General features: G+C 50.1%; 1 protein-coding gene across 2 annotated transcripts in view; it reads right to left on the bottom strand.

The window, feature by feature from the left end:
- glrbb (glycine receptor, beta b) overlaps window positions 1-25272 on the bottom strand; it is a 258440-nt gene that overhangs the window by 71103 nt on the left and 162065 nt on the right. For both annotated transcript variants that reach the window (XM_038792295.1, XM_038792294.1), the window contains exon 9: window positions 14255-14580. In XM_038792295.1, coding sequence (XP_038648223.1) covers window positions 14255-14580 — 326 coding nt within the window. The remainder of the gene's footprint in view (window positions 1-14254; window positions 14581-25272) is intronic.

Raw genomic sequence — 25272 nt, 5'->3', positions numbered from 1 at the left:
GGGGCCTCATACAACAGCCTCACCCAACTGACAAACTCCTCCCCAAACCCGAACATTTCCAGCACCTCCCACAAGTACCCCCATTCGACCCTATCAAAGGCCTTCTCCGCATCTAGCGCCACCACTATCTCCACCTCCCCTTCCACCGCCGGCATCATCATAACGTTCAAGAGCCTCCGTATATTAGTGTCCAGCTGCCTCCCATTCACAAACCACGTTTGATCCTCGTGGATAACCTGCGGCACACAATCTTCTATCCTCGTGGCTAAGATCTTTGCCAACAACTTGGCGTCCATATTCAGGAGTGAGATCGGCCTGTATGACCCACACTGCAGGGGATCCTTGTCTCGCTTGAGGAACAAGGAGATCAGCGCCCGAGACATCGTCAGGGGCAAAGCCCCCCCCTCCCTCGCCTCATTTAAGGTCCTAACCAACAGGGGGCCCAGCAGGTCTGCATACGCCTTGTAAAATTCAACCGGGAACCCATCCGGCCCCGGCGCCTTCCCCGACTGCATGTTCCCTATCCTTTTAACCAGCTCCTCAAGCTCAACTGACGCCCCCAGACCCTCCACCCGTCCCTCCTCCACCCTCGGGAATCTCAGCCTGTCCAAAAAGCGCCCCATCCCCCCCTTCTCCGCCGGAGGTTCGGACCGATATAGTCTCTCATAAAAGTTCCTGAAGACCCCATTAATGTCTACCCCCCTCCACACCACATTTCCTCCCCGGTCCTTAACTCCACCAATCTCCCTAGCCGCATCCCTCGTGTCATGCTCCTCGTGTGCGATGTGGGAGCTGAGGGACACGTCCACTGTCCCTGGCTCCTTCACGTGCAAGAAGTGTGTTCAGTTGCAGCTCTTGTTAGACCGCTTGACGGCTCTGGAGCTGCGGATGGACTCACTTTGGAGCATCCGCGATGCTGAGGAGGTCGTGGATAGCACGTTTAGCGAGTTGGTCACACCGCAGGTGAAGGTTACTGAGGGAGATAGAAAATGGGTGACCAAAAGAGCAAGAGTAGGAAGACAGTGCAGGTGTCCCCTGCGGTCATCTCCCTGCAAAACAGATATACCGCTTTGGATACTGTTGAGGGAGATGGCTCACCAGGGGAAGGCAGCAGCAGCCAGGTTCATGGCACCGTGGCTGGCTCTGCTGCACAGCAGGGCAGGAAGAAAAATGGCAGGGCTATAGTGATAGGGGACTCGATCGTAAGGGGAATAGACAGGCGGTTCTGTGGACGCAATCGAGACTCCAGGATGGTATGTTGCCTCCCTGGTGCAAGGGTCAAGGATGTCTCGGAGCGGCTGCAGGACATTCTGGGGGGGGAGGGTGAACAGCCAGCTGTCGTGGTGCACATAGGCACCAACGATATAGGTAAAAAACGGGATGAGGTCCTACAAGCGGAATTTAGGGAGTTAGGAGTTAAACTAAAAAGTAGGACCTCAAAGGTAGTAATCTCAGGATTGCTACCAGTGCCACGAGCCAGTCAGAGTAGGAATGTCAGGATAGATAGGATGAATGCGTGGCTCGAGAGATGGTGCAAGAGGGAGGGATTCAAATTCCTGGGGCATTGGGACCGGTTCTGGGGGAGGTGGGACCAGTACAAACCGGACGGTCTGCACCTGGGCAGGACTGGAACCAATGTCCTGGGTGGGTGTTTTCTAGAGCTGTTGGGGAGGGTTTAAACTAATGTGGCAGGGGGATGGGAACCGATGCAGGAAGTTGGAAGGTAGTAAAACAGGGACAGAAGCAAAAGGAAGTAAGGGGAAAAGTGCAAGGCAGAGAAGACATAGTCAAAAATTTAAAAGGGCGACAGTACAAGGTACAGTGACTGAGGGGAGCTCAGTGAATAGGCCCAGTAATAACAAAAGGAATAAAACTGGAGATGTTAAGATTCAAAACAAAGGTAAAAAAACCAACATAAGTGTACTTTACCTGAATGCTCGTAGTATTCGGAATAAAGTAAATGAGTTGATGGCACAAATCATCGTAAATGACTATGATTTAGTGGCCATTACTGAAACATGGTTAAAGGATGGTCACGACTGGGAGTTAAATATCCGAGGGTATCAAACTATTCGGAAGGACAGAGTGGATGGTAAGGGAGGTGGTGTTGCTCTGTTATTTAAGGATGACATCCGGGCAATAGTAAGGGATGACATCGGTGCTATGGAGGATAAGGTTGAATCCATTTGGGTGGAAATCAGGAATAGTAAGGCGAAAAAGTCACTGATAGGAGTAGTCTATCGGCCACCAAATAGTAACGTTATGGTGGGGCAGGCAATAAACAAAGAAATAACTGATGCATGTAGAAATGGTACAGAAGTTATCATGGGGGATTTTAATCTACATGTCGATTGGTTTAACCAGGTCGGTCAAGGCAACCTTGAGGAGGAGTTTATAGAATGTATCCACGATAGTTTCCTAGAACAGTATGTAATGGAACCTACGAGGGAACAAGCGGTCCTAGATCTTGTCCTGTGTAATGAGACAGGATTGATTCATGATCTCATAGTTAGGGATCCTCTCGAAAGGAGCGATCACAATATGATGAGGGTGAGAAAGTAAAATCAAATACTAGTATTTTGTGTTTAAACAAAGGAGATTACAAGGGGATGAGAGAAGAACTAGCTAAGGTAGACTGGGAGAAAAGACTTTATGGTGGAACAGTTGAGGAACAGTAGAGAACCTTCCAAGCGATTTTTCACAGTGCTCAGCAAAGGTTTATACCAACAAAAAGGAAGGACGGAAGAAAGAGGGAAAATCGACCATGGATATCTAAGGAAATAAGGGAGAGTATCAAATTGAAGGAAAAAGCATATAAAGCGGCAAAGATTGCTGGGAGATTAGAGGACTGGGAAATCTTTAGGGGGCAACAGAAAGCTACTAAAAAAGCCATAAAGAAGAGTAAGATAGAGTATGAGAGTAAACTTGCTCAGAATATAAAAACAGACAGTAAAAGTTTTTACAAATATATAAGACAAAAAAGAGTGGCTAAGGTAAATATTGGTCCTTTAGAGGATGAGAAGGGAGTTTTAATAATGGGAAATGAGGAAATGGCTGAGGAACTGAACAGGTTTTTAGGGTCGGTCTTCACAGTGGAAGACACAAATAACATGCCAGCGACTGATAGAAATGAGGCTGTGACAGGTGAGGACCTTGAGAGGATTGTTATCACTAAGGAGGGAGTGATGGGCAAGCTAATGGGGCTAAAGGTAGACAAGTCTCCTGGCCCTGATGGAATGCATCCCAGAGTGCTAAAAGAGATGGCTAAGGAAATTGCAGATGCACTAGTGATAATTTACCAAAATTCACTAGACTCTGGGGTGGTCCCGGCGGATTGGAAATTAGCAAACGTGACGCCACTGTTTAAAAAAGGAGGTAGGCAGAAAGCAGGAAATTATAGGCCAGTGAGCTTAACTTCGGTAGTAGGGAAGATGCTGGAATCTATCATCAAGGAAGAAATTGCGAGGCATCTGGATAGAAATTGTCCCATTGGGCAGACGCAGCATGGGTTCGTAAAGGGCAGGTCATGCCCAACTAATTTAGTGGAATTATTTGAGGACATTACCAGTGCAGTAGATAATGGGGAGCCGATGGATGTGGTATATCTGGATTTCCAGAAAGGCTTTGACAAGGTGCCACACAAAAGGTTGCTGCATAAGATAAAGATGCATGGCATTAAGGGTAAAGTAGTAGCATGGAAAGAGGATTGGTTAATTAATAGAAAGCAAAGAGTTGGGATAAATGGGTGTTTCTCTGGTTGGCAATCAGTAGCTAGTGGTGTCCCTCAGGGATCCGTGTTGGGCCCACAATTGTTCACAATTTACATAGATGATTTGGAGTTGGCGACCAAGGGCAATGTGTCCAAGTTTGCAGATGACACTAAGATGAGTGGTAAAGCGAAAAGTGCAGAGGATACTGGAAGTCTGCAGAGGGATTTGGATAGGTTAAGTGAATGGGCTAGGGTCTGTCAGATGGAATACAATGTTGACAAATGTGAGGTTATCCATTTTGGTAGGAATAACAGCAAACGGGATTATTATTTAAACGATAAAATATTAAAGCATGCCGCTGTTCAGAGAGACTTGGGTGTGCTAGTGCATGAGTCACAGAAGGTTGGTTTACAAGTGCAACAGGTGATTAAGAAGGCAAATGGAATTTTGTCCTTCATTGCTAGAGGGATGGAGTTTAAGACTAGGGAGGTTATGTTGCAATTGTATTAGGTGTTAGTGCGGCCACACCTGGAGTATTGTGTTCAGTTTTGGTCTCCTTACTTGAGAAAGGACGTACTGGCGCTGGAGGGTGTGCAGAGGAGATTCACTAGGTTAATCCCAGAGCTGAAGGGGTTGGATTATGAGGAGAGGTTGAGTAGACTGGGACTGTACTCGTTGGAATTTAGAAGGATGAGGGGGGGATCTTATAGAAACATTTAAAATTATGAAGGGAATAGATAGGATAGATGCGGGCAGGTTGTTTCCACTGGCGGGTGACAGCAGAACTAGGGGACATAGCCTCAAAATAAGGGGAAGTAGATTTAGGACTGAGTTTAGGAGGAACTTCTGCACCCAAAGGGTTGTGAATCTATGGAATTCCTTGCCCAGTGAAGCAGTTGAGGCTCCTTCATTACATGTTTTTAAGGTAAAGATAGATAGTTTTTTGAAGAATAAAGGGATTAAGGGTTATGGTGTTCGGGCCGGAAAGTGGAGCTGAGTCCACAAAGGATCAGCCATGATCTAATTGAATAGCGGAGCAGGCTCGAGGGGCCAGATGGCCTACTCCTGCTCCTAGTTCTTATGTTCTTATCCCGCTTACGGAGCTGGTGTGCCAGCATCCTATTCGCCTTCTCCCCATACTCGTACACCGCACCCTGAGCCTTTCTCCATTGAGCCTCCGCCTTTCTGGTGGTCAACAAGTCGAACTCAGCACGAAGGCTGCGCTGCTCCCTCAGCAATCCCTCCTCCGGGGCCTCCGCGTACCTCCTGTCCACCCTCACCATCTCCCCCACCAATCTCTCCCTTTCTCACTGCTCCCCTCTCTCCCTGTGGGCCCGAAAGGAGATCAACTCCCCCCGAACCACCGCCTTCAGCGCCTCCCAGACCGTCCCCACTCGGACCTCCCCATTATCGCTCGCCTCCAGGTACCTCTCGATGCATCCTCGAATCCGTCCCCTCACATCCTCGTCCGCCAGCAGCCCCACCTCAAAGCGCCACAACGGGCGCTGGTCCCTCTCCTCCCCCAGCTCGAGGTCCACCCAAATACGGGGCATGGTCAAAAATGGCTATCGCCGAGTACTCAGCGTCTACTAACCCCGCAATCAGCGCCCTACTCAAAACAAAGAAGTCGATCCGGGAGTAGGCCTTATGCACATGGGAGAAGTATGAAAATTCCCTGGCCCTCGGTCTCGCGAACCTCCAAGGATCCACCCCTCCCATCTGGTCCATAAACCCCCTCAGCACCTTAGCCGCCGCAGGCCTCCTACCCGCCCTGGAGCTGGGTCGATCCAGTGGCGGATCCAGCACCGTGTTGAAATCCCCCTCCATTATCAGGCCCCCCACCTCCAAATCTGGAATCCGGCCCAACATGCGCTGCATGAAATCCCCATCATCCCAATTCGGGGCATATACATTGACCAGCACCACCCGCTCCCCTTGCAGCTTGCCGCTCACCATCACGTACCTCCCGCCGCTGTCTGCCACCACATTCGACGCCTCAAACGACACCCTCTTCACCACCAGGATCGCCACCCCCCGGTTTTTTGCATCCAGCCCCGAATAAAGCACTTGGCCCACCCATCCTTTCCTCAACCTGACCTGATCCGCCACCTTCAGGTGCATCTCCTAAAGCATAGCCACATCCGCCTTCAGCCCCCTCAGGTGCGCAAACACGCGGGACCGTTTGATCGGCCCATTCAGTCCCCTCACATTCCAGGTGATCAGCCGGATCGGAGGGCCACCTGCCCCCCTCCCCCATCGACTAGCCATCACCCTTCTGTAGTCCGCCACGTGCCCGCGCCCCCTGCTCAGCCCGTTCCCCACAGCGACAGACCGCCATCCTGATCCCCTCTGCACGCTCCAGCTCCTTCTTGGCCATTCCAGCAGCAACCCCCCCCCCTCTTCCCCCCGCCCCCCCAATCCTCCCCATCACCCCCCCCCCCCCCCCCCCCCCCAAGCTAGGCCCCCCCTAGCTGCGTAACTCCGGTCATTGTACTTCCGTAAGTACAATGGTTCCCCAACCATTTCCCCAATGCCGACCTCACCCCCTGCTTCTCCAGCGCGGGAGAGTGGCCCGCGCCCCCCATCCCAAGCCCCGCCCCGACCCAAAACGCGGGAAGACAGGCACATGACCCAACAAGGCTGCGAACCCCACCCAAACCCTAACCAGTGAAATAATATAAATCCCAACATGATATGATAAAACACCTAAGTAAACAGATAACAGTCCCGAAAAGCAGAAAAGAAAAGGCAAGACAGCGAAAAACAAAAAAAAAATCACCCAATAGAATCAAAAAGAGCGAAAGGATATCAAGGAGGACAAAGCCTCCGGGCTGCGTACAACGTTCTCCAGACCCACCCCAGTCCTCAGTTCAAGTCCAGCTTCTCGACTGGACAAAAGTCCAGGCCTCCACCGGGGAGTCAAAATAAAGTTGGCGGTCTTTATAAGTGACCAACAGGCGTGCCGGCTGTAACAGGCCAAACCTGACCCCCTTCTTGTGGAGCACTGCCTTCGCCCGGTTAAACCCAGCCCTTCTCTTCGCCACCTCCGCACTCCAGTCCTGGTAAATCCTGATCTCCGTATTCTCCCACTTGCTACTCCTCTCCCTCTTCGCCCAATGAAGCACACACTCACGGTCGACCAAGCGTTGAAATCGGACAAGCACCGCCCTGGGTGGCTCGTTCAGCCCGGGCTTCCGCAGCCGCACCCGATGGGCACTCTGCAGCTCCAGGGGTCCCCGGAACGACCCCGCGCCCATCAGCGAGTTCAGCATCAGGACCACGTAGGCCCCCAAATCCGAACCTTCCAGCCCCTCCGGGAGGTCCAAAATCCGCAGATTCTTCCGGCGGGAGCAGTTCTCCATCTCCTCCATCCTTGCCAACCATTTCTTGTGAAGCGCCTCGTGCGACTCCACCTTCACGGCCAGGCCGAGGAGTTCGTCCTCGTTCTCCGAAGCCTTTTGCTGCAGCTCCCGAATCTCCGCCGCCTGAGCCGTCTGAATCGCCCCGAGCCTGTCCAGCGATGCCCTCAACGGCTCCAGGATCTCAGCTTTTAGTTCCTGGAAGGAGCGCAGCAACAGCTTCTGCTGCTCCCTCGCCCACTGCTGCCACGCTGCCGGTTCCCCGCCCGCCGCCATCTTGTCCTTTTCGCCTCGCACCTTCTTCTGCTGCAAAGTTGATTTTCTGGTCGCTCCACTTCTAGTCCAGCCCATCCACCAGTCGCCAAGCGCCGAGGCTGCGTTCCCACCTGGGGAAAAATCAAATCAGCGCCGTTGCGGGCTCTTAAAAGAGCCCTTGGTGAGATCTTTTCCAGTTGTTCCCTTTGCTGCTAGAATCCAGCTTTCACTAGGGCCCTCAGGTCAGCTTGAGGCCTCTAACACAGCCCTTCCCCCGCCTGCCTGCTAAATAGGCTTTGTCTCTCTGCTGCAGCCCCAGCCAAATCCTACACTGTTTCTGTGGGACTGGAAACCAAGAAACATATCATTCCTGGGGGAAAAAACTCCTCCAACATTTCACCTATACTTTTTCATAAAAATTCCACTCCATATTGCTTAAAAAAGAGCTCTTTTCTGTGATCTTAGGAGGAGCTGCCGTGTGTGTGTAACCATTCACTCCATGGTGCACACCAGAAGTCCGACACATTCTTGAGAACTGTCATTCAGCCGATATTGGATCTCACCTATCTTTCTGCTAAAACATAACACCTCATATTTCTCCATTTTATTCCATCTGCTAGCCTGTTGTGTCCTGTTGTGGGCAGGCTAGGTCGATGTGGACTGCACTTGATGCAGTGTAGCGAGAGACAGACCTCCAACACTTGTAGGATGCAACACGATTTTATTTAAAAGTCTTAACTATGGGTTGGCACTAAACTGCCTTGCCTGGAGACCTAGTGCTAGCCTGACCAGACTTTCTAGCTACCGCATGGTGTTTGCACTGACTAGCTCACGAACTCTGACTGTCTCAGTGGCTGGGTCCAGAGCCAACAGGAAACCTGGTGCCCTCTGGTTTTATAGTGGTTGTGTCCTGTCTGGTGATTGGCGGCTCTGTTCTGTGTGCTCACTGGTCATCCTGTGTGTCAACCACTGCCTGGCTGCACTCCATTATATACATAGATGTATATTATGACATCTCCCCCCCTTTTTTTTAGATAATAAATATTAAGGTGCGTGTGCGTGTGGATGTGTATATGTGTGTGACTATATACAGAATGTGCAACAGTGAACTTATATACATAGGAAGGTGTCGCTAGTGCAGATATAGGGCAGATGAAACGGTAAATACGATGTTTACAGAGGTCAAAACGATGAGATAACAAAATTGTGCAAAAGTTCAGTCAGCTCTTCCAAGTTTGTACCAAAGGCAAGTTGTATAATGTTACACTGTATTTGAAATGCTTTGGCCATTCATCGGGGGATTTTGCTGATTCTCCCACCGGACAGCCTCCATAGCAATTCCAAGTGAATTCAAGCAAATGTCAGTTTCAGGACTTTTTGCATCGCTGAAATATTGGCCCTGACGTTTTACGGATGGCGGGCAGAATGAATGGGTGATTAAGACAGCAAAATCAGGGACATGCAAGTGATCGGCAAGGCTCGATCTGAATCGGTATTTCCTGAGTTCCACTTGGCATCTTGTTACTCATAACCAGGGGTTACAGTGGAAGAGTCAATTCAGTCTGGCCTTGTCGGTATAATCTTGGTTTATTGTGGGACACTTCGATACAGGTACTATCCCGGAATCAGCTCTCACCCTAAACTGTTCCAGCTGTATTTACAGGATAATCAATGTCACATGTTTAATTAGAAATTCCCTTAACAGGATAATTGACATACACTTGGCTGGATTGATTGCCTAGCCAGCAGTTTAAATCTGACAACAACAAAAATGTTTCTGGTGCCTTCAAAATAATTAAAAACCCTAAGACACTTCAAAGGAAAATTTTTAAATAAATGATGACTCCGAGCTACATAAGGAATATTCGGTCAGGTGAATGAATAGTTTGTCAAAGAGGTAGAGCCTTGAAGGAGGAAAGTGAGTTAGAGAGACAGAGGAGGGAAGGGATGGAATTCCAGAGCTTGGGGCCGAGGTAATTGAAGGTATAGCCACCAACAATGGAGTGATTAAAATTGCAAATGCACAAAGAGCTCAAAGTAGATAAGTGTGGACATCTCGGATGGATGTAGGTTGGAGAAGATGACAGAAAGAGGTAGGGACAAGGTCATGAAGGCTTTGAAAACAAGGTTGAGAATTTTAAAATCAAAACGTTGCTCAACAGTGGCCAACTTGGGTCAGTGAGCTTTGGGATGACAGTGGAACAGGACTTGTTGTGAGTTAAGGCATGGGCAGCAGAGATTTGGATGACCACAATTTACAGAGAGCAGAATGTATTGCAGGAATGCATTGGAATAGCCGGGTCAAGAGGTAATGAAGGATCAGCAGCAGATCAACTGCAACAAGGGAAAAGTCTGATTATGTTCCAGACAGGGAAATAGGTGGTCTTAGTGGTACCATGAATGTGAGGTCAGAAGTTGATCTCAAGATCAAATGGGACACCAAAGTTGCAAACAGACTAACTTAGTATCAGAGTGTTGCCTTTGCTAGGAGGAGGGATGGATTCGTAGATGGAGAGTGGGAGTTTGGACTGGGAACCAAAAACCATGGCTCCAATCTTCCCACTAGATTTCAATAAGCAGTTGGATAATTTAGCAATAGCAGAGGAATCGAGGGATGTAATGGTGAGGTCAAGAGTGTATATGTGAAAACTCATATTGTGCTTTCAGATGATGCCACCAAGGAGAGGCATGGAGTTGAGAAATAGAAGTCGGCCAAGAATAGATGCTTTAGCGACACCAGAGGTAATGGTGCGGGGTCAGGAAGAGAGGCCATTGTAAGTGATTCTCTGACCACGATTACATTCTTAAGAATGGATGTATACAATTGCACTCCCACTTGGTTGGACAATGGCGGAAACGCATTTGAGGAGGAGAGTGTGATCAACCATGTCAAAGGCTGCAGACAAGTCAAGAAGGCCAAGGAAGGATAGTTTACCTGTGTCACGTTGGTCAAATTGCATGTTATTTATGACTTTGATAAAAGTCGTTCCAGTACTGCGACAGTGGCAGAAGCCCGCTTGGAGGCATCCAAACATGGAGTTCTGGGAAACATGACACTGAATTGGAGCGTGCCAACTGGTTCAAGGACTTTGGAGAGGAAAAGATTAGAGATGGAGTGTTAGTTCGAAAGCCAGTGGGGTGAAGGGTTTTCTTTTTTTTTCGAAGAACAGGGATGACAGCGGATTTAAAGGAGGGACAACACCAGAAGAGAAAGACTGTTTACAACAGAGAGGTTTGGTGATCAGCAATTTCGTGGGAATAGGACTGCTGCTGGGGACCCAGAGACCTTCCTTTCCTCTTGGGCCAAAAGGAGTTCAAAGAAAGAAAAGTTTTCAGTTACCAGTATCCTTTCAGTCATTGGTTCCTCACACCTTTGCTGTTGTCTCCAGGCTCCCCTATGTGGACATTTAATTTATGTTGCAGCACCATGTCATTAGCAATTCACAACTTTTGAATTTTAAAAAGGCTCCACTTGTCCTTAACAGGAACATTGGGCTCCAGTTGACCTCCTGAATTTTAGCATATTTATCCTTGTCAGGCATGTGGGAAGCTAATGAGATTACCAATGAATGTGAGATGAAAATAAAATAACAGAAAAGTAATAAGATTAGCAGGAGTCAAGAGACATTGAGGTGCAAATGGTTATATCAGAAACGTTGTTTACCATAGATCAGTGGGGCTACACAAATGATAACTTCTAAAGGCAAGGAAATTGAGAGAGGTAGACAGCAGAATCCACAGAGAGGAATATCAAAGAGATTGATCAGTATAACTGCCAGCAGCCTCATGGGAGAAGAAGACTAGCTCTCCATCCAACAGTCAGATGGGCAAGTTCCATCTGCGATCTGACCCATGGAGGCCTGTTCCAGTTAACATTTAGAGCCAAGGCAGATTGCAGACATTCTCCTCTAAAACTGTAGTTTCTTGCCTTCGCTGAACCTATACGTTTTCCCAGACTTGGTCAACGAAGCAATATTGTGTGGTAACTATTAACTGTATTTGACCTATGAAATTAATAAAATTGGATGTTGCTTGGAAAAAGGGATATCTCAGTGCATTAGTCTTTTTCCTTCTATTTTACCTTAATAAATATTCTTTATGAATTGTTTACGCCATGATCGGACTGGTTCCTCACTGGGTTTCACATGGTTCCTCACATTATTCCAAACAAATATACACCACTAAGAACCATTGTTAAATTATCTTTCATGGTTTTGGGACACTCTCGCAGGTAACATCAGCAGGGTTCTTAACATCCCTCATTCAGCTTTGCGTTGCCCATTGGGGAGGATGGGAACTGCTTTTGCGGATATTAATTCTAACCAATGTCAACTGGGCTCTGAAACAAAAACATAAAATACTGGACAATCACAGCAGGTCTGACAGCATCGGTGGAGAGAAAAGGGACCTAACGTTTCGAGTCTGGATGACTCTTTGACAAAGCTGGGCTCCACTGGGAGTACTTTTCTTTCTGAGTCAGCAGATTGTGCATTCAACCCCAATTCTCATGACTTTTGATACTCCGGTGACGTGTTAAGAGTTTGCTACATTGTTGGAAGAGACAATGAGTCAACGTTAAAAGGCAATATTCAGAGAAAAGCAGGGAGGTGATCTCGATAATAATCCTCCAACAAACACCATTATCAAAACAAAAGAAAAATTGCTGGGCATCATGCCATTGCAATTTACGAGAGCCAGCTATCACATTTTTGCTACACAGCAAGACTGATGGTACTTCAAAATAACTCAACCGTACACAAATATAGGGCGGGATTTACTGAGCAACCCGCTACGTATTTTGTGGAGGCAGAGGCAGCACACCATTGGCTAGGGTTGGGATCTTCTTGTCCTTCCACTGTCAAGGGGTTTCCTGTAGAATGCACCCCCTATCACCAGAACACCTGCGGCAGGGCTGCGCCGTTGGCAGGACCAGAAAATCCCATCAGTGTGAATGGCTGGAACGTTCCGGCCATAGTTTCTATTTCAAGCGTTCAAGAGAATCAAACATCTGTGCTTTACTCTGCCAGGGGAGTAGCAAATTCTGGAGCACAAGTCATTTTTAAAAATAAATTTAGAGCACCCAATTCATTTTTTCCAATTAAGGGGCAATTTAGCGTGGCCAATCCAACTAACCTGCACATCTTTGGGTTGTGGGGGCGAAACCCACGCAAACACGGGGAGAATGTGCAAACTCCACACGGACAGTGACCCAGAGCCGGGATCGAAACTGGGACCTCGGCGCCATGATATAGCAGTGCTAACCACTGTGCCACCATGCTGCCCATTGGAGCACAAGTCTTAAGCATTATTGCCACAATGTTGTTGGGGCCCATAGCCTTTACACTATGCAAAGCATTCAGCTGTTTCTTGACATCACTTGGAGTGACTCGAATTGGTTGGATACTAGCTTTGGTGATGGATCATCCACTGGGCACTTCTGACTGAAGTTGGTAAAATGGGATTGAAGTGTGCATCAGAATTTCCGAGACCAACGCAGAGAGTCATTGAGCTTTACAGCACAAAAAAAAGCCCATTGGTCAATCGTGTCTGCGTGAGCCATCAAATACCTCTCTATTCTAATCCCATAGAATATCTCCCCTAGTTACTGACCCATCTACTAACAGGAAAGATTCTTTCCTATCTATCGTATCTACAGTCCTCATAATTTTGTACACCTTGACCAGGTTCCCCCTCAGCCTTCTCTGTTCCAGGAAAATAATCCCAGCCTCTCTTCATAGCTGAAATGTTCCAGACCAGGTATCATCCCGGTGAATCTCCTGTGCACGCTCTCTAATGCAATCTGGGCACAGTAACCTAGCTGAGGCCGAACAAATGCTTTATACAGCTCCATCATAACCTCCCTGCTCTTTTTTTCTATGTCTCAGCTAACAAAGAAATGCATCTCATATTCCTTCTTAACCACCTTATCTACCTGTCTTGTTGCCTTCCAGAACCTATTGACATGCACCGCAAGGTCCCTCTGCTCCTCTCTACTTCCTTGTGTGCCCTACCATTCACTGTGTTTCCCCTGCCTTCTTCATTGCCCCCAATTGTATTATCTCACACTTTTCATGTGGTGAAATACCATTTGCCACTGTTCTGCCTGTCTAACCAGCCTGTCTATATTGTCCTGTAATCTAAGGCTTCCTCCTCGTTATTTACCAAACCAACAATTTTCATGTAATCTACAAACATACTGATCATACCTCCTACTTTCATGTATAGATCATTAATGCACACTGCAAACTGCAAGGGACCCAACCAGCGCTGGATCCCTGTGGTACACCACTGGACACAAGCTTCCAGTCACAAAAACAACCTTCAACCATCACCTCCTGCCTCCCACCACAAAACCAATTTTGAATCCAATTAGCCAAATTGCCCTGGATCTCATGGGACCTTCAAACAGGTGAAGCAGTAAGCTTGAATTCTGAAAATGATTCCCTGTAGATTTTCAAACAGGTCTATGAACCAGCGCAGGATTAGCAAGATTTTCAGGTTCTACCTCAGGCCAGTCAATACAATCTGTGTCCTAAGAATTCTGTGTACTTGGGTGTTTTTGATATTTATTGGCATGCTGGCACATTGGTTGGCATTTTCTGGCCCTTCCTGCTGGCGGAATCTTCCAGACCCACCAGAGGTTTCCTCCCATGGCAGATTCTCTGGTAGCACAGCTGACGAGCAAGACAAATGGCCCTTGACTTTGGTGGGACTGGTAGATCCTGCTGGCAAAGGCAAGCCGCCTGCGCCATCGGAAAACCCAGAGCCATGTCAATAGTTGCGGGGAAGAGTAGAAACATTGTAACTCCAGTTACGATAATGATGATTTAACAATCCCCTCTTGCATAACTTTCAAGATGAAACATGTTGGAAACCAGAAAAACTGAGGGAAGTTGTAAACAAACTGAAGATTGAGTCTCAGTTTCTTACCTGTAATGTGCTAATGTGAACAGGGGTGCCTGTCCCATTGACAGTATTCTTAGAGGCTGGTTTGACCCAGTTTCCACATCCTTTCCCTTCAGCTGCAATGGCCTGCTCCTTGGCCTTCAGTTTCTTTTGGATTCGAGCCCTTTCAGCTTCAATTTTTTTTGGGCTGTTCAACATGACCTGCACAACAGCATATTCTACTAGAGACGCAAAGCCGAAGAGGAGGCAAGCAATCAACCAGATATCCAAAGCTTTCACGTAGGAGACCTTGGGTAGCTCTGCGGCAAGAGACATGCATTCAGAGGACAAGTTGAGCACTGAGAAGATGCCTGTGAGAAATAAAAATGTATGTTAACATCAATGTTTTAAAATACATATGTACATTTAATGTCAACACTGTGTTAATTAAACTCATCTCTTTTTAGCACTCATCATGGACCAGGAGGCGTTGGGATGAACCCACAACTGTACCACATGCACCACCGCCCCACAACCCCACTACTTAACTCCCGGGCACAAAATGAAACCTTTAGCTTCTCTTGCCTCAAATACAGCTCTGATCTTCTGCTCCCTCAATCACAAAGTGGAGGCTTCTCCCACAACCCACACACCCCTCTGGGTCTGCACCTGTGGACTCCTATTGTTACTACCACTATCCCACAACTATTGGATGAAAATATGTCCAAAATTATTCAAATGTATTTCCTGCTACCAGGCTTGCCTGCACCCTTGCAATGTCCCCGTTAAATCTCAGGTATCAACATGCCCCCTTTTACATTCCCTTTGAAATATTATTGGCCCCACAGCTCCAGTTGGAACCACATAGAATGGTATAATTCCTCAGCACTTTGTGTTCCTGAGTATGGTCGCTGGTATTCTTGACTGAGAGCCCAGACAAGACATTGCTTGATTGACAGTTCTGGTTTTCTACTCTGTTGTCAATTACACACTGTTTATTTACACAAAAATTAAGAGGTTTCAAGTGTTTGTAGTTTTAGCTATTAAAACTTTAAAGATGATTGTCACTTTTAATTGCGCTGTAGTAAAATGACTTTTTTAACATCGTGGAAAGTTATGACTTTTAATTTTTTAAAATTTTACACAACCTATTGTCGCCAGAGGTTTCATTGGTTCATTACTGTGTTTTGGGGGTCAACGGGCATGGACTTGCCGGGCTTGGCATGAGGGGTCATGGGGGTGTAAAGACATAGCTTGGCTTGGGGACTTTGGTACTGAGTGGTGGGGCATTCTTTAGCATGGGGGCATGAGGGATCATGATGGCTGTTTGGGGGCATAAGTTGACATAGTGGGCATATCTCGATATAGAGGGCATCATGAGCCATACAGATTATTTGGGGCGACATATTTAGGTGGGGGGGGTGACATGGGGATGATCTTTTGAATTTACCTTTTAACGGTCCACTTATGCAGACTATGGTTCATGACATCTATGAGATGCCGTGAACCATGACTCATTGAAAAGCTGACCCGACTCCATGAAAATTGTGGAGGACTGTGGTATGCCTATTCCTAAAATGGACCCCAGCAGGTTCAGAGTTCAAGGAATTGGCTTTTGACCCGAACAAGCCCACATCCTTAAAAGCCATTCCCGAAAAATGTAAACCCCAGGAATGGTGTTTGGAATCCCGGAATCAGACCTGATGTTAACTCGGTGAAAGCCCAGATGTGAGTTTCCCAATAGACGTCTTTAAAATGATGAAAGGTTTTGAAAGAGTAGATACAAAGTGAATGTTTCCTCTTTGGGCAAGAGTATAACAGAGGCCGTCAATATAAGATAGCCCCGAAGAGATCCAACAGATGATCCAGACCAAACTCTTTCTCAAAGAGTGATGAGAATGTGGAACTCATTACTACAGAGTGTTTGAAGTGAATGGGAGATGCATTTAAATGGAAGCTAGGCAAGCTTTTGAGGAAGAATGTAGATTTAGCTGAGGAAAGATGAAAGGAGGCTTGAGTGGAGTATAAACAACAGCATGGACTGGTTCGACTGAATGGCTTGTTTCTCTAAGATCATAAGAAATAGAAGCAGGAGCAGCCCTTCAAGCCTGCTCCATCATTTAATAACATCATGGCTTGTCTTTGTTGCTTTAACTCCATTTTCCTGCCTTTCCCTCCCGTAACTTTCAACTCACTTGCTGAAATCTGTCTAACTCAGCCTTGAATTTATTCAATGCCCCAGCTTCCTCTGCTCTCTGGAATACAGAAATCCAAAGATCTATAACTCTCTCAGTGAATAAATTCTTCCTCATCTCCACTTAAATAGGAGACCTCGGGCTGGATTCTTCCACCCCGCCCGCCACAATGTCGCCACAGGCGAGATGTGGACAATGGTAAAGTCCATTGACCTCGGGTGGGATTCTCCGGTCGCCAGGCAGACGTGGCAGGAGAATCCCGCCCCTCCTATTTTGCAACTATGTCCCTAGTTCTAGATTTCCCCATTGGGGGAAAGCATCATCCTGGCATCAATCGTTTATGTTTCCGTAAGTTTCAGTGAGATCCCCCATCATCCTTCTGAACTCCACTGAGTACAGACCTAGAGTCCTCAACCGCTCCTCATATAACAAGCCTTGTGCACCTCTACTCGGTACCATCCTGAGGGTGAGGACTCCCTCTGTGAAAACACGGCAGCCACCCGCCCCCCCCCCCCTAACTGGACTTGGAACAAGTGTTGGGTACTACTGGGGAGAGGCTTAAAAGGAGCGCCCCACTGAGTACAGAGACTAAGGGCGAAATTCTCCGCACCCGCGGAAAGTCGGCAAACGGTCGTAAAAATCGGGACCGTTTTACGACGGTCGCGAAGGCTTCATTTCCCGACCGATTCACTTCCTGGAAATGGGCTAGCAGCGCGGCCGCGTCAATTACGTGCGTGATGACGACGGAACGCGACGACGACACGAACCCGCCCATGTGACGCCGCCCGACGCCGTAAAAAGGCGCGGGCGACCACAGAATCTGTCGGGCAGGATGTCGGAGCCTAGGCGAGCTGCACCTCGCTTTATTGATGCAGACGTCGAGGCGCTGCTCGATGCCGTGGAGCAGAGGAGGGGCATCATCCGCCCGCGGAGAGGGCATCGCCAACCTGCCAGCACGGTCCGCCAGGCCTGGCGTGACGTGGCTGCTGCCGTCAGTGCTGTGGGGCAGACCCCTCGCTCAGCAGAGCAGTGCCGAAAGAAGCTACATGACCTCACCAGGTCTGCCAGGGTAAGTGCCATGAGGGTGCCCCCTAGTCACAACCATCCCTCCCCCTTAACTGCCCGGGGGGGGGGGGGGGGGAGAGGGATTGGGGCAGAGTTATTTGAGGGTGGTTCACAAAGTTGTCACAGACCCAGCGCTCTGGCCCCGAGGAGAGATGCAATCATCTGATGACAACTTGCCCCCCCCCCAAACTGTGCCAGTATCAGAACGGACTTCTGAGACCTACCGTTTTGTAATGATCTACCTATGTTTCCTCCCCCAACAGGCCAAGGCCGGTCATAACCACCGTGAGCGGCACAAGACTGGAGGGGGTTCGCCCAACATGCACCCCCTCAGCACCTTTGAACAGAGGGCACTGGACCTTGTTGGGGGGTCTGCCACCCGCGATATCGCGCAATGCGAGGTTGGCGGAACTGCAGCAAGTGAGACAACCCTCCCTGACAAACACCCTTCCCCCCCCCCCCCCATCCTCTGTCCCTTCACACACCCTGCCCACTGGGACACCTCCCCATCCTCTGTCCCTTCACACACCCTGCCCACTGGGACCGTCCAGCGGCCTGCCGAGCAAATCGAAATAACCCGTCTCATTCTCTTCCCTAGGACGTGATGCCGAACGACCAGGGCCGTCTGGCTGCAGACGGAGACACGAATCTGCCGCCACCTCACCCGGGGCCTCACAACAGAGGGTGCCCGATCAGCGGGCAGCCCTATCTGCCCCAACCCAATCTGCGGACCAGGACGCACAGAGGGTTCGAGGTCCACCACCACCACCAGAAATGGCCAGGGACAACCCTCCTGTCGCTGAGCGGCCCCACACCCTGGACAAGGACCTAACCATTGAGAGCGTCGGGCTTGCGGCACTGCTTTCTCCCACCACTTCCATCATCCCAGAGATACACACCCCGGCGGGCCTATTTAGTGATGAGTCTCCTGGGGCACAGTCTGGTTGGCACATCACAGATGAGCAGGTACAGCAGGTGGAGGTCGGAGCAACAGAGGGCCCGGACTCGCGGAGGCCAGACCAGGCCCAGGATGCAGCTGGCTCCCAGACGTTTTCGGAGTTCCTGGAGTTTCTCAACCCACCCGCACAGCCGATGCCTCAGGAAACCCAGGGAAACAATGACGGGATGAGGGCTTCCTTCCAGACTCTGCAGACGCTGTTAGAGGAGTCGACCCGCGTCCAAGAGCAGGGAGTGGTGCCGCTCATGGCAGAGACCCAGTCCGACACCGCACGGGTGGCATCCGCGGTGGAGGCAATGGGTCAGGTTATGCAAGACGTTGGGATTAATGTGCACGCGTCATCCTCGGCCCTGGACAGGGTTGCCCTCTCACAGGCAGCAATGTGCCAGAGCCAAACCGACATTGCCGGCGCCCTGCGGGCCATGGCCGAGTCTCAGCAGGTCATTGGCCAGTCGCAGCAGTCAGTCGCCGAGAGCATCAACCGCCTGACACATGTGCTGGATGGCATCGTGCACAATCAGGTTGAGATCGCACAGTCCCTGGCGGGAATGTCTAACTCCCTGGACTCCGTCTCTGCAAACCTTCGGATCCTGGTGGATACCGTTGCAGGCCTCCAGGACTGGCAGCGCCAGGTGTCGGTGGTGCGACGGGGAAACTCCCCGCTCGCACCTCTGTCCCAAAGTGAGGCCCGGGGGCCACCGGGCTCCCCGAGGGAGGAGGAGGTTTCGGGGCCCGTCCCATTAACTCCATCACGGGACGTCCCGGAATTCTCGGCCTCCCCCCGTCCCATCCCTGGTGCATCGGGTGGGCAGCAGGCAGAGCAGGGTGGCACAATGTCACCCGAGACGCCCGCAGAGCAGCCTGGCCCATCAAGGCCGGGTCGCCCCAGGAAACGCTTGGCCAAGGAGAAACGAGTCGAGGGGGGCGATTCGCAGCAATCCTCCTCCACTCCTGCTGTATCATCTGGGGATTCACTTAGACGTAGTGGTAGGGCCCGTAAGGCAACTAAGATAGACACTGAGTAAGTTGGCACGGGTGAAGGGCACAGTTTAGTTGTAGGGGTAGGGCACCTGTAAATAATTGTTAATATTAAACACACTGTTCCACCTTACTTGTAATACCGTGTGATTGTTCCACAGCCACAGGAATCGTGATGGTGACCGAGTGTCGCTGGGGGTGGCGGGTGGTGAAACCTCGGTGCCGGGTGTGCAGTCCCTGCCCCTACCCCCCTCCCACAGCTAGCCCACACGGGCACGTGATGGAGTGTCAGTGACGAACTCAGCGGCCACCAAGGTGGATGGTTCAGCTATTGCCATGGGTCAGACTCTCTCTAACGATTCTGAGCTCACAGCTCTTCGCAGAGCGGGCTGTCATCATTCCACATGGCACTGATCACACCCGCTGACACAGCCATCAATGTTGTGCCATTCCGTCTGGACCCAGTGATAAGCGTCATGTCGAAGTGGAGCAGTGTACACTGAGGGGGGGGGGGTTTGGTGGTGGCAGTTGTGTGGTGACCCTCTGCATGACTAGCGATGCAGGTGGTGGTTTGGTGTTCATCGGGGACGTCACATGCGATGCGTGAACCGTGCTGCCACCATGGCGTCGCGTGCCCGCCGTCCTTGCCGGGTCCGTCGTGCCGCCTCCTGGACATCACCAGCACCTGGGTCGTGTCTGCGTGCTGCGCCCGCCAATCCGCCAGCCTCCTCCTCCTCCTCCTCTGTGCTGGCACCACTGCCACTAGCTTCTCCCTCCGCCTCCTGCAACAGGTCATCTCCCCTCTGCATCGCGATGTTGTGCAGCGCACAGCAGACCACTACAATGCGAGCGACCCTGTCGGCCTGGTACTGCAGGGCCCCACCGGAGCGGTCCAGGCACCTGAATCTCATCTTCAGGAGGCCAAGGCAGCGCTCCACCACACCCCTGGTTGCTGCATGGGCCTCGTTGTATCGTGTTTCCGCATTGGTCTGAGGCCTCCGTATCGGCGTCATCAGCCAAGACCTCAGCGGATAACCCCTGTCACCTAGCAACCAGCCCCTCAGCCGGGGGGGACGTCCCTCAAACATCGCAGGGATGAACGACTGCGCTAGTATGTAGGAGTCATGCACACTCCCTGGGAACCTTGCACAGACGTTCATGAACCTCATGTGGGGGTCGCATACCACCTGGACATTAATGGAGTATGTCCCCCTCCTGTTTGTGAACACGTCCCTGTCCACAGCAGGCGGGCGCATGGGGACGTGAACACAGTCGATTGACCCCTGAACCCTCGGTATCCCGGCCACACTGGCAAATCCACGGGCTCGTGAGTCTTGACTTGCTCGGTCCTCGGGAAAGGTGATGTAGCGATCGGCGATGGCATAGAGGGCGTCGGTCACATCCCGGATGCACCTGTGCACCGATGACTGGGAGATCCCAGAGACGTCCCCGCTCGGAGACTGGAAGGAGCCGGTAGCATAGAAGTTCAGAGCGACCGTCACCTTGATGGCTACCGGGATCGCGTGTCCTCCCCCCGTTCCACGTGGGGCGAGGTGCGACAGGAGTTCGCAGATATGTATCACCGTCTGCCTACTCAGCCGGAGTCTTCTCCTGCAGGTGATGTCCGGCATTGTTAGGAAAGAGACCCGGACACGGTACACCCTCGGCTTTGGTCGTCGCCTCTGACGCCGTGGCTGCACCCTCACTCTCTCCTCTTCCTCTTCCTCCTCCTCCTCCTCCTCCCCCCCCCCCCCATGCTGCTCGACGACTGGCAACTCCTCGGCCCTTCCCTCTGCTGCTGCAGCTGGCCCTGCAGCCACTGCGGGTTGTGGGTGTGGATGCTGCTGCATCTCCAAATCCAGTAGAGCTGCCCCAACCACTGCGCAGAACATAGCCGTTCTGTTCCCATGCATCGTGCTAACCTACAGAAGGGTGGTGGGGGGCGGAGAAACGGGACATGTTAGACGGACGTTAGTCGCCCCCTCGGCAGCCGCCAGCCATGGGATACCAGTGTGTCCCGGTGGCCTGGTCGCGCTGCTGACACGCGGTCAGCCTAACCCCTGGTCACTTCCTGCATCCAACGGCCAGTAAACTATGTCCTCCTCACGGGTGCGTCAGTGGCCTGTGGCCGGAAGCCACAGGGGAACCAGCGGCCGTGTCCTAGTCACCTGCACACCATGGCATGGTGGCAGACATTTTGTTACGGGGTTGGACGGCTCACTCTCTACCTAAACCCCCCCCCCTCCGTCGCCCCCCACTGCCTCCCCCGTCTCCCCACTGCCCCCTCCGTCTCCCCCACTGCCTCCTCCGTCTCCCCCACTGCCCCCTCCATCTCCCCCACTGCCCCCTCCGTCTCCCCCACTGCCCCCTCCGTCTCCCCCACTGCCCCCTCCGTCTCCCCCACTGCCCCCTCCGTCTCCCCCACTGCCCCTCCGTCCCCCCCACCGCCCCCGTTCTGGACCCCCTCCCGTTCCCAGGGATGCCTTCCCCGTTGTGGCCAGACTCGAGCGGTGCGCTGAGCGGTGCGCTGAGCGGTGCGCAGAGTGGTGCCCTGACCTCCTCCAAGCAGTCGTCAGCCAGGCCGACTGGTTGACGAATTTAAAAAGCAGGTGTGTTTCACGACGTCCAAACAGGGCGCCATGACGTCGGGACTTCGGCCCATCCGGGCCGGTGAATAGCGGGGGGGCTCACAGTGGCGATTCTGGTCGTGTCAGGGGCGGGAAGGAGGCGTTTGTCGGGAAACGCGACTCCGACAATTTGCGGGGTTCGGAGAATAGCGGGAGGGCGTCGGAACAGCGTCGCCGTAAAAATTTCCGACGCCTGCTATTCTCCGACCCGTCGTGAGTCCGGAGAATCTCGCCCTAAGTTTTCTCAGGTGGGTGAATCAGAGGCAAGCTGTCAAGAGCCCGGAGTGAATCACGTGGAGGAATTTCCCCCCCCCCCCCCAAAGAGATTGAATACACAATGAGCTTTCCCGCCGGCACTGACGGGATTATACCTGGTTTTCTTGCCAGGACTGACACCTTGAAAAAATATTGGAAAGTTGTGCACCTGGTGAGAAGGAGGACCTCCTCGTAAGGGTGCTCCTGTACCTGGCCTAGTTGGCCATTAACAGTTACAGACAACGGGTGGTTGAGAGGGTGATCCAACCCGACTGTTTGGCCCTCTACCACGGTACGTTCGCAGTCGGGTAGTCTTGGAGAGCAAGCACGTGGATCCCATTTTCCATTGGCAATCTACAGCAGTCTTGTGCAATGGAATAGTACGGTGTTTTTCTTACATTTATTTATGGAATGTGAGCATTGTTGGCTAGGTCAGCATTTGTTGCCCATCCCTAAGTGCCCTTAAGAAAGTGATGGTAACCTGCCTTCTTCAACTGCTGCAGTACATATGGTACAGGTAAATCCACAGTCCTGTTAGGGAGGGAGTTCCAGGATTTTGTCCCAGCAACAGCAAAGGAATGGGATATATCTCCAAGTCAGGGTGGTAAGTGGCTTGGAGGGGGACTTTCAGGAGGTGTTATTCTCATGTATCTACTGCCCTTGTCCTTCTAGATGTTAGCGGGATCGGAACATCCCACCAGTCCGAAGGGACGAGAATTTCAGTCACAGTTTCTTTCACCTGGTAAAATGTAGGAAATCTGCAATGGCACTTAAGGCAAGTAAATTGTATCGAACACACGTAAATACTTTTATTTACAGACCAGGATATATAGATCCTGTGTGTTCTATTCCAGAAATCCAGTTAAGGAGAGAAATAGGACCAATCTTTACATAATTTAATATTTACAGCGTTGCACATTACAAGTATACACCTTAACCCAAAAGCCACAGTTTTAGTCGATAATGATTTAAATTGGATTGAAGTTTGTGCCTGCGGTCTGCGTACAACTAACAACAATTAATACACAAATAAAACTATGCAGTATCTTGATCAAAAGTTACGTTAGACGGTACGATTCTCTGGCCTTCCCGTGGCGTGTTTCTCGGCAGCTGGAAGTGGCCCGCCATTGGCCAGTGGCGGGATCCTCTGGTCCCGCTGCTGTTAATGGGATCTCCCATTGAATCCATCTCATGCCATTGGGAAAACCGCAGCTGGGTGTGTCACTGGCGGGACCGGAAGATCCTGCCAGTGTGAACAGTTGGAAGATCTTTTCCGCAGTGTCTTCACCTAGCCCCAGCTTTTGCTGTCACCTCTGAACTAAACTGGCACTTGTTGGGATCCCGAACTGAATTTTTTCCAGCAATCCCAATGTAATACAAATCTCATGGGACGAACAAATAATGAAAAGAATGAATGTTACAGGTTACAAAACAAGCCCTTTCGACTTTAAAACATTGGACAGAATGCACAAAATGTACAAATGCAGGAAAGTTCTGTTCTGTATAAATCATAAGTTAGACCTCAGCAAGAGCATTGTGTCCAATTCTAGGCATCACAGTTCAGAAAGAATGTAAAGGTATTGGGCAGGATGCAAAGGAAATTTATTCAAGTGGTACCAGCGACGAGGAGTTTCAGTTATGTAAAGAGACTAAGGGATTTGGAATGGTTCAGATTCAATGATAACTATCAAAAGGGAATTAGATTACCACTTAAAAAGGAAGAGTTACAGGGTAAGATCAGGGGAGTGAAACAAATTGCATAGCTCTTGCATAGGCATGATCCATAGAATCCCTACAGTGCAGAAGGAGGCCGTTTGGTCTGGGTCTGCACCGACCATCCAAAAGAGCACCCCACCTAGGCCCACTCCCTGCCTTATCCCTGTATCCCAACTGAACCTGTACATCTTTGGATGCCAAGGGGCAATTGAGTGTGGCCAATCCACCTAACCGTTGGACACCAAGGGACAATTTACCACGGCCAATCCACCGAACCTGTACATCTTTGGACCGTGGGAGGAAACCGAAGCACCCAGAGGAAACCCACGCAGACACGGGGAGAACGTGCAGACTCCACAGACAGTGACCCACGACTGCAATTGAACCCGAGTCCTTGGCGCTGTGAAGCAGCACTGCTAACCACTCCCACTCTGCCACCCTCCTTCTGTGCCATATTATTCTATGATTTGATTTAATGTTGCAAGGATGTGAATGTTTTCAGTGTTAACTTTTAAAGATAGGCATTAAAACAAAGGAATTCCTCAACTAAAGGCCAACTTTGTCATTGCAACTTTTTTCATTCCACAGTAAGCTTTTACATAATTATAGAAAATGTAGTGTTTCAGGTTTAATGCTAGTGTTGATGGTTCAATGTATTGGCCTTCAATGGCTAAGTTGTCTTAATTTTTATTACCAAGCCAGTTGATAAGAAGCAATGATACAGTTCACCTCAGGCAGTAAGGGAAATTAGTAGCATCAACTATACCAGATGGAACGGCATCTCATCCTGGCTAATTGTGATCAGTACTGACAATGAAAATTTAAACATCTGAAGTTGAAATTATCCTTCTTGCCAGTAAAATAAGAGAGGCTGGCTACACATTAAAATTAATTCAAAGGCCATGAAGTGTTTGGAACAGTCTCAGAATGTGAAAGAAACTGTACAAATGCAAGGTCCTTCCTCCGTTCTATTTCACAACTGGAGAAGAAGGTTTGATGAAACAAGTAGGTGAGAGAAATGTTAAAATACCAAGTGATAAGTACAAGTAAGTATAACGAGGCATTACCTGGCTGACAGGAGATTCACTCTCCTCACTGACCAACGGTCGGTTGCCTTCATGTTTAACAACACACAGCGGGATAAGATCAAAAATGATAAAATCTTGAAGTGTAGGATCATGCTCTCCACCTACAATTACGAGATTTTGTATCGCCCCGGTAAGCTCAACGAGCCCCCGATGCCCTATCCCAAGGTATATGTGCCAGCGC

Source organism: Scyliorhinus canicula, chromosome 3, assembly GCF_902713615.1.
Source record: "Scyliorhinus canicula chromosome 3, sScyCan1.1, whole genome shotgun sequence".
Lineage (NCBI taxonomy): Eukaryota > Metazoa > Chordata > Chondrichthyes > Carcharhiniformes > Scyliorhinidae > Scyliorhinus > Scyliorhinus canicula.
Note: the sequence above shows the minus strand (reverse complement) of the source record. Positions and strands in the feature narration are given on the sequence as shown.